Source organism: Nansenia antarctica (assembly GCF_963989245.1).
Source record: "Nansenia antarctica genome assembly, chromosome: 7".
NCBI lineage: Eukaryota > Metazoa > Chordata > Actinopteri > Argentiniformes > Microstomatidae > Nansenia > Nansenia antarctica.
Genome location: NC_137677.1, coordinates 57,433,348 through 57,443,747, shown reverse-complemented (window position 1 = coordinate 57,443,747; position 10,400 = coordinate 57,433,348). Strand labels below are relative to the sequence as shown.

At 45.0% G+C, this 10,400-nt stretch overlaps 1 protein-coding gene across 1 annotated transcript in view; it reads left to right on the top strand.

The window, feature by feature from the left end:
* The window catches only part of LOC308161716 (Krueppel-like factor 7), a gene marked incomplete at both ends in the record, with an annotated part of 34,100 nt that extends 32,773 nt beyond the window's left edge, over positions 1–1,327 (top strand). The window contains one exon of the mRNA XM_080535777.1: positions 1,276–1,327. Coding sequence (XP_080391903.1) covers positions 1,276–1,327 — 52 coding nt within the window. The remainder of the gene's footprint in view (positions 1–1,275) is intronic.
* Positions 1,328–10,400: the final 9,073 nt, after the last annotated feature.

Below are 10,400 nucleotides of genomic sequence, written 5' to 3'. Positions count from 1 at the left end.
TAGCTACCTGCATCTGGTACGCTCTCCCTTTAAGATGGCTAGTCAGGGAGTGTGGTCACATGAAGGGAGATAGAGTGACACATTTCTCTCTCTGTAACTGACTCCAGCGTTTTTTTTCTCCCACCAAAACACACCGTCTCTGCCAGAGTCAGTCTGGTTGGAGAAATAGCCTGTCTTAGTCAGGCCTTGTCTGGGAGAGTAACCTCTGCACGATTTACATTCTGCTCTGGACCAATTAATAATGGATACAGCCGTTGGCAAATTGAATTTTTAATTCCTCATTTTACTTCTCGCACATTTTGTTTTCCGTTGCTTTATTCATATGAGTTGTGATTCATTTTATTGCATGCACGAGTGTAATACAATAATCCTTACAGTCCCATAAAAGTAAAGTACATGTGGCATTTCAATCGCATATATTCTCCACGCCGTGTGTTATTTATCGCTCCCACCAGTAGCGGTAACCCAGTGAGCTCAATCGATTAGCACCAAAAAGAAGCCTGTGGGCTGTTCCCACCTCAGATCCATGACTCAAATGCTGCATTACTAATAAGGGGCTTGGCTCTTCTGCGATAGTATTTCTCCTCTAGCAGTGGTATAAATCGCGAAATCTACAAGTCCACGCCTTGATTTGTGGCTGCGTTTAGGAGAATTATCGCTCGTTCTCTTAATAAAGGGGAGAGCAGGATCGCTCCTGCTGAATTGGCATGTCTCCGGTTTGTAGCGCTCATGCGCTCGCTAATGTGAGAAAATGAAGTGAGACCTAATTTATTATTCCGGTTTTTTGGGGGGGGAGCAAATGTTTTTTTTCTGGGTCCCCAACAACTCATGTCTGAAGTTCTCCATCTGCTAGCGAGCTACAGAGCTCTGGTTACCTCACACCTACACGAGCTGCTGATCTCGGCTCAGGCTTACTTAGCACTGTTTATTAAATCACTGCATCTGTGTTTCATTTACATGTTTTGGGAGTGTTGTTAGTCACTTTGTATTCATCACCACAGTTTGTTCTAGCGGCAGCCTTCCCACCAATATAAAGCATAATACATAATATGTACAATATCATTCTGAGGTGTATGATGTTAGACCTGGGCTGGAACACTGTGTTCTGAATAGGGGTATCATGCTAAAGGCAAAGACTAGTCGTTGATGCACAACTTGAGCATTCAGTCTTTCAATTATTAATCCATAGGCTGTCTTATCTGCTCCAATTGATGTGCAGTCACCCCATCCCCTTTAACGGCCTCTCTGTCTCTCTCTCTCTCTCTCTCCATCCAGGTGTTTCTCCAGGTCAGACCACTTGGCCCTGCACATGAAGAGGCACATCTAAGGGAGAGGGAGGAGGAGAGCGAGTGAGGAAGAAGAAGAAGAGAGAGAGAGAAGGAGAGACAGAAGGAGAGAAGTAGAGCAGGATGGAGACGAACCACCAACCACAGCTTTGGCTCGTGCCGTCCAGAGGCTGCCCCCCCCCCGCAGCTGACACCTGACACCAGGAGAGCAAAGCATTCTGGGGGCTGACACGCTGGACGCCACGACGAACGAACAAACGGACGGACAGACGGATGCACGGTCGGGTCGGAGTGAAAGAGAGGAGGAGGAGCTTGTTGTTGTTTTTTATTCACACTTTCATGACATCACACTTCACCAACAGTCTACAACCCTCCCTTTTATTGTCATCCTCCGATTAGCCATGCCGTTTACCAGGCGGGGGCTTGGACTTCAGACACTGCCAAACCTACACGCTGACCCTGTTAAGGCTCCTCTGTCGTCTGTTTCTTTCCTGTACATTATCAAACTATGACCGACCGAGTCGGGAAGAGGATAGGTTTCACCCAGAATAACCTGCTTAACCTTGATATGCCAATCGTCAATGACTTGCAGTAACAACAATGGCTTTTGGATCAACTATTCTCCATTGTATCCTGGTGTGCTGTTTTTCCTCCCTCCCTCCCTCCCTCCCGCAATTCTGTTTGTCTCTTGCGGAACGTATCAGAAAAACCACAAACTGCAGCTACAGTATGTCCAACCTCAGCAAGCTACTGTGTGAAATGAACAACAATGCCAAAACTAGCGAGAGCGAGAGACCAATGGAACGAGTGGTGGCCAACAGCGGGGCTCCCCTGTCTCTATCTCTGGTCGCAGGGTCTGACACTTCCTGTGAGTGAATCCTGTGACCCAGGGGCTAACCATGCTGAACTTCTCAGGCTCTCCTCTAGGGGGGCGCTCTTCTCTCTATCACCTTCACGCCTGACACCTCACAGGCAAACTAACAAATGCGCAGCGACACTTTCTTGCCTTTGTTTTTTAAAGACAATTATTGATTATTAAGAACGGCGGTTTGTTTTCTCTCGGCTGAAATGTCTTAAAAATTCACTGAATGAAAAAAATAAAAAACTAGAAACATTTTGAGTACAAACGAGGAAGAATGTGCACATATGGCTCGATGGGAGACCAAACAAACCCTATCCCGTATGCACAGACTAAACTCAGTAGCTGCTATCTAGCACTGACAGCGAAGGAGATGGAAAAACAAAAAGAAATAACATGAACTCTGAAAGAAAAGGATTTGTATTGTTGGCCTGAAATGAAAGAGAAGGCCTTCTGTTTTTCATTCTGTTCTTCTCCCAATGCGATCCAGCTGAAAACAAACCTTGGCCTGACCTTCGTGGCATCAGGCGTACCATGCCAGGGCCAGAAAACTGGAAATGTTCTTTTTTTGCTTTGTGTGGATTCTGGAACATTACCATGGAACTCTCCATCTTTCTAGTAGAGACGGAAGGGGGGCTTTGGAGGAGGTTGTCTACTATGACCGCACCTCTGATTGGGAGACTAAGACGCTGGTAGACTGACTGGACGTGAAACCACAGACTAGACGTCCCTGGCAATAATGTCAGGAGCAGAAAGGACATGGCCACACCAGCCCAGAGGAACTTGCCTGTTTCGTATCCATTGTCTGCACTGACTTTTTTCAATGTTATCTGTGCTTTTTTCATACAGACAAAAAAAAATCTGAAAAAAAGAATACAAAGGAAAAAAACGTCATAAAAATACTTCATAAAAAAATAATACACAAAAAAACTATTCTGTCTCTCTCACACACAGAACAGGCACACACACATACACAGACACACACAGACACACACAGACAAACCCGCGCGCACACACAGAATCGTTTTTTTGCTCATGGCTCCTCTTTGAGATAAGACTTTAAAAAAACCTAGAAAATAATGATCGAGTTAATGAACAGAGTTGGAAAACAAAACACTGCATGGCAGCCTCGCTCACACACACACAGTTCGCTTCCCGGAAATTATTTGTTCTGTTTCACAGTAGGATTTTAGCAATTGTTGTTTTGTAGAAGAAGATCTTATTACGCTGGAGGTAACAGCTTTGAAGTGGGAAAATGAGCTCATTCTCATGTTCAAACAATCGCCATAAATTGGGCCTAGGCTCTTTCTGTATGTTAACAATCAGCTTCGAAAGCATGGGACCATATTTTACTTCTGCCCCGGGTATATGAAGTCCTACATTGCCTTGCAATCAGGGCATAAACCACCACTATCACAACCAATATCCCCTCTCTAACATACATAGTAACACCCTGGCTTCTTCACAACGGCTTTAATGGCCGCTGTAGTGAGATCGGAGGCGGGGGGAGGAGGGGGGGGGGGGTAAAGATGCCATCACCGGCTCTGCAGTAACATGCATCAGCCATGCCAGACTCTACTAGATGATCCCAGAGCAGCCCTCAGGGGGACGGTACAGCTCAGAACAATCGATACCAAAAACCTCCAGCGCGGAAACTGCCCTAGAGCCACGGGCAGGGTCTCGCCCAGACAACACATCTGGGGGGCCGCCTCCATATGACGCCTATTGGCAGCAGCTCTTTCTCTACAAAAAACACTAAACTAGTCTCTCTACGGAAAAAGACGATGTAAAACAAGAGATTACGGTGATCTTGTGTTTTGCTTCACTTTGAGTTGGACTTCTTTGTTGTAGGGTTTTGTTTTAAAGCTACAATGGTTATTTTCTCTGTGGTCGGTGGATGATGCAAAGTCATGCCAAAATTTGAGAATTGCAGGGGAATTTTGAACGACCCCTTTTTACAGTACGTACAATCATGTGGGGTTTGTGGCACTTTTTGCAAGGTTTGTGATGGTTGGTATGTCTGTGTGTGGCCCCATGCAAGCCAGCAGCACGGCACATTGTGAGGGAACGTGGCGATTCAGCATTGTGATACTACTTGTAGACTGGTGGCCATGTGTGTGTAAACAATGTGGGAGACTGAGATTGTACTGTATGTTGGTTGATCAATTTACTTTACATAAGAACGTTTTCAATCTAGCAATGGCTGACAATGCTTTTGTTTGGTTATATTCTAACCTTTTTGTTTGGTTATACCTTCTATTATAACCTTTTATGTTACCTTTTAAACCACTGAGATCACCTTCATTTGGGATCATGGAGCTAAACGATGTAAAGCAGACATAAACTTCAAAAACCATGCGCCGCACACTTCATTGGCACTTCTGACGAGTTAGAATAAATGAAAACACAGCACTCTTATGTTCATATTCACTTCTCATTCACAGCCGTTCAGAGGTGTTGCCTGTGTTGACCAAAAGGAGTGAGTAGCTTCCACTGCAGTATAGCCAGAATGATGGGTTCTATCAAACGGATACAGTGGTCAGTGTGGGCCAGCCCGCTAACAAGCAGCATGCAAAAAAAGCTAGCACACCGTTTTAGTCACCAACTTTACCCCAACTTTTAAATCCCCAGCACACTTACAGATTTCAACCTCACTTCAAATAAAACACTCATATCTCATTCCTGTGGTATACCCACCAAAGTACAGTATCGGCCCTCCTCTTCCCTTGCCCGAACCGTTAACATTCTGTTTGCTGTCATGGAGATTCAGTGGCTCCCATTTCCCAGGTGCTTGCTAGCATCCCACCGCTCTGATTAGCATGAGCACTGCAGGCTCCTCGGAGGAGGCTCCTCTGGTCTCTCCAGTCAAGGCTCCGGTAATGAGATGGCTTCTGGACATGGAGACACTGAGAGGTCTAGGGAAGAAAAAGGGAACATCAGGGAACACTAGTGAGTGGGTCCACACAGTACTGAATGAATGAACCCAGTGGGCAATCTTCGCCTCCGCCACAGAACAAACAAGAGTACATTTGCTTATCGGAAAAAGAAAAAAAAAGCCAGAGAGATGATATATATTTATTTGAGAAAGTGATTGAAAATTCAAGAGATATTTTTTGATGAAGAAAAATTGTTTACCCCAGGGATTAACCAAATGTTGATGAAATTAGCCCTACTTTTTATCTCATGGATTAGTGATTGAAATGAGATTATGATTAATCTGACAGTCCCTTATATCTATTAACAACACCCCCAACCCACCCCCCTCCGCACTCAACAAGTGCCACTCTGATAGCCCTCTCTCCCTCCCTCCCTCCCCCTTTCTCTTTCCCTTCTCTCTCCATCCCACAGCAGTTATCCATGCACTATCAACTGCAGGAACGCTGAATGCACACTTACCACTTTGTCCAAAGATTTGCAGTTTTGCAAGTAAACTGCTGTGAATGAAACGAGAGGGAGAGGGAGAGAATAAAAAGAACGAATATTTTACTGCCCCACTCTATTACACCATTATTTCCCCCCCTCCCCAAACCCCAACCCAACCCCACATTACAATCTCTCTTGTCTGATGTTCAATGTGGCCGAACTCTCATGGTTGTTCTCGGTTGTAAAATACGGGTGGACAAATTCGGTTGTAAAAAAGACATGTGGTCTTTAGGTTTGCCCAGTTCAGGGGCAACTAGCAGCCTACCAATTCTAATGTAGAGTTAGTTCCATTAGCTTCTTAGTACAGTGCAAATAGTACAGTGGAGTCTAATATTTCAAAACGTCATGTCTGAGGTGGAGTCTACTGTATGTTAGGTAACTGTTGCCTGCAGTGAACCCAAGTAGGGGCCGTATAAAACAAAACCAACGTTTGCAAAACCATCCCTGGACGATTGCATTATAGCCTACACCTTTATTAAGCATTCCCAAATTTCGAAGTCTCACACGTCCCCCTGAAGCAGGGCAGTTACCGTGGCGAGGCTTCTGGCAGCTTTGTGAATCGCTCTCATATCTCTATGAGCTCATAAAGGTTTAACAAATAGCAACAGTCTAGGTCGACGTTCGAAGGGAGGGGTTTTGTGCACTAGACTTCTAGGCAACAGTGCTTCAGTGACTCATCCGGCATCTCACACATCTTTAATGTAACTGTTCTTCTTCGCAAGCATACCATTTCACATTGCACACTCCATGTGTACTGCTAGCATAGTCTGTTGGAGCACTCTCTTGTCAAATATCCACATAACATGTTGTGACACTCTGCGATGCACTTTACCACAAGAACCAAGAGACCAATTAGGGAGTCCTTTTTTTTTGCCAATTAACATAAATTACTTGTTTAATGCGCTCGCCGCCGCCATCATCAAATGGGCAATAGCGTCTAAACGTTGTAGGACGGTTGCTTTGATGGTGGAGGTGGTTTTGTTTATTGCTATTTAAAAGCTATTTCGAGCCGTCATAATTAACAGCCGACTTATTGGTCCCATTCTGGGCCGCTGAACTCATGGTTCTTGTTGTACATTTGCATGCCGGGGTGAGTCTGTATCTGCTGTGTTTGTCCATACTTGATGTGTCAGTATAATAAGGGATCCACAAATCTCTCCCCCCCCCCTGTCTCCGTACCCCTCCACCTCCCACCCTCACTGTCCCCCTCACCCAATCCCCATCCATCCGCACAGATCTCGCGCCCAAGCATGCTCTGGCCGGTGTATAGAGGATTATGGGGCTATCGGACTCAGATGTCGCGCATCTAGTGCAGGGAAGTGAGTCAGGGGAATAGAGTACCTTAATTCTCTTCACCCCTTGTGTCGGTGGAGAGTCATGGTGGTCAGGCAGCACTAGGAGGTGTGACTAGCCTATAATAACTATCCTCAGCAGGCCGCAGCCAACAACACAACAACACACCTCAGGCTGCAGAGCTAAACTATCCCAGTGGTGCTTCTCCCAGTCGGTCGGTCGGTCCATGACTATGGCTGACCCTCCTCCACACGGTAGTCCAGCCTCTAGTCCATCCACACCTGCTCTGGGACAGTGCAGTGATGTAGACGGGGGACACCTTCTCCATCGTCAACTGTCACCGTCTGTCACCGGTTCAGTGACTGGGGCCCAATAATGCCAACGACATCACCTATCCCTCCTCCCGCCGCCCCCACAACCTCCTCCCCTCCACCTCTCCACCCTCTCCCTCACTCCCTCCGCTTCCTCCTGTCATTGTCATGGTCACTTCCTTTTCCTTTTTCTCTTTGGGTTCTTTTTTTTGCCTTCTTTTTTTTGTTGCTGTACAAAGTGTTTAAAATATTATTATTTGTATTATATGATGTTAGTATGGTAATGTTCTTTATTAAGGAAGAAGAAAAATTTATTTTTGTTACTGGTCTGTTTCATAATTCTTTTTTAAATTGGTATTGTAAGATATCTATGCAAGAACTGTTCAGTGGAGCATTTTTATTTAAGAATGTAATATGTGTAATAAATGGTAGAATCTGCTCAGCCTGGCCTGACGTCTGTTGGTGTCTAATGTGACATTTACGACCGCCCGAACAGCGGCTACGAGACACAAAGCAACACCTCATTGAGCTCTTTCTCGTCACACTTCTCACCTTTGACCACGCTTTCATCGAGAGCCCAGACTCATTATAAACGTTTCAACTCCATATAAAACATTTGTAATATACCCTAACAATGGTTCCCTGCTGCCGGAGCGTAAATGACTTACTCTGGATAATGGCAGACTGAGGCATACGGTTGAACGCTAGAGAGCGCAGGTGCGGCGTGACAGCCACATAACCACAGTTTTTTTCTCCACTTTGGTGGCAATTCAGAGCTTTTTTATTGCAAATTAAAGCATCCCATGAATATCTATGGTCTCAACCAAACTGTCTCTCTGGGGCCGTGCAAGAAGCATATTCCTTAATTAGGGCAGTTACTAACTCGTCAATGGCTGAGCCGCCATTTACAAAACCCATGCCCATGACTTCCAGATTAAAAGGGGTAATCGAATAACTAATGGCTAATTAGGGAGCAATTATGTTGAAGAAAAGGGCCTTATACAGCATATCAATTCTGTAAACGTCCCTTGGTGAGAGGGAGATTTTGCTGTCAGGTTTCTCAGTCATTGCTAATGCCCCTAATTGAAATGGACACCGTCATCAACGACCTCCTCCGACGGCACGTCTCCTTGACTGTGGCGTCTTCCTACTAGTAGAGCAGTGGCCCTCATGGCTCGTCGGATGTTGCTTACGCATGAGCCTCCCACTTGACATTCCTGTAAAGCCAGAGCTATTATAATCCCATTCTTCCAATAGGGCCACATTTGCTTTGCTTATAGACTGCATATGAAGACATTTCACAAGTATTTAGCATAGGAGAGAGATTATGATGATCACCTATATATAGGCGAAGAGCTACTTCGCGTTTGTGCTGGCTCCAAACAATGAATTGTTAACAGTGATTGGGTAAGACATTTCAGAGTATTACAAGCTTGTTCAGCTCTTGTACAGAATATGAAAAGGGAGTGAGTAAGCGTTATCTAACCTTATTTAGCACTGTAAGGCTGAGTTGTGTCAGTGAGAGTGTGTGTGTGTGTGTGTGTGTGTGTGTGTGTGTGTGTGTGTGTGTGTGTCTGTGTGTGTCTGTGTCTGTGTGTGAGTGTGAGTGTGAGTGTGAGTGTGAGTGTGAGTGTGAGTGTGTGTCTGTGTCTGTGTCTGTGTCTGTGTCTGTGTCTGTGTCTGTGTCTGTGTCTGTGTCTGTGTCTGTGTCTGTGTCTGTGTCTGTGTGTGTGTGTGTGTGTCTGTGTCTGTGTCTGTGTCTGTGTGTGTGTGTGTGTGTCTGTGTGTGTGTGTGTATATAGAAACTATACACTGCCTCATCAGCTCTCCCACACCAGAAATAAACAGAAATGTGATGAATTAGCCTGCTGCATATTCTCAGCTATCTCTCTGGAGGACCGTGTCAGCGACTTCATATGACCCGCAAACCTCATTGTTCACTGCCCCTGTCCTGTCTGGCAACAACCGGACCATAAACTGGATGTCTGTGAGATGAGATGACCACAGCTAAATGTGTTACAGTAATATCCCTCCCCCATGCCCTTTTACAGGGCAATAAGAGTGCTAAAATGAGCTTGTTGATTAAAGGGAAATTATAGCACAGATGCAATTCATGTTTTAATATGTATAAGCCCTGTAGCCAATGCTGATAAAAAAAAGGTCATTTAATTAAGCAGATGATGACAGTAGATAATCCATAATGTTCCATAAAGACCTCCTAGGCCTGTGTGTTAGGCTGATGTTGTTAGGCTCTGTTGTTCACGACTCCCTGAGCTGATCTCCGGCTGCTGCTTCAGGATCTGTAAACATTTCCCGGCCCTCCCACAGGATTCCAACCCCAGAATCAAGGAAATAAAACAAAAAAATGAAACAGTCCAAGTGAAGCCTGAAGAATTCCCCATGAGAATCCTGTATATAGGATGTTGGCAAAAAAAATCCTAATCATCTTTCAGAAAAGCGAGAACAAGGATAGAGGGAGGCACTGGTGGGAAAAGGCATTCATGTCCACCACGTTATGCTGCATCGAGAAACTGCTTACCCAAGCTACTTATCATGTAGTGTGAGGAGGATCTTTTGATGAAGCCTTGGTTATCTTGTCATTTTTGGTCTGATAATATACCGTATAGTATCAATGCATTATGCATTTCAACCTATTTAAAAAATAAATAAATGACACATGAACACTACTACTAATCACAGTATAGGCACAGGAGACTTCCTGTTGCCAGGATCCGCTCCTTGCAAGATAGATAGTTTTATTTTGCTGACCTTCTTACTCTTTGTTTCTCAAAATATTATCTGGCGGTGAAGTTATACCGCGTGATAGGTAGAAATAGAGCCACAATACAGAGGCAGTGTCCATGAAACACAGGAAGGTCCACTGGGAATAATATTTACTGTGGGGGGAGAGATGGGAGGAGGAGGAGGAGGAGGAGGGGTGAGGGGCTAAGCAGGGGAGGGGCTAAGAAGGGTGAGGGGGGCATGTTTTTGTTTGCTTTGCTTTTTCATATGTGGCTTGACACAGGAAATGGCCCCTGCCGAAACAGGAAATGAGGGGAAACGTGTTAGTTTAATTACTCTTACTCCACATCCCACAGACCCTCACTAGGGATGTTATTCTGACAGTCATGAATGAAAGATTGAATGAAGGAAATCATTGAATGCGTATATGAATGTAAATACATCCTAAATCGGACTTTTAGCTGGTTTTGAATGCTCTTGGTTGGG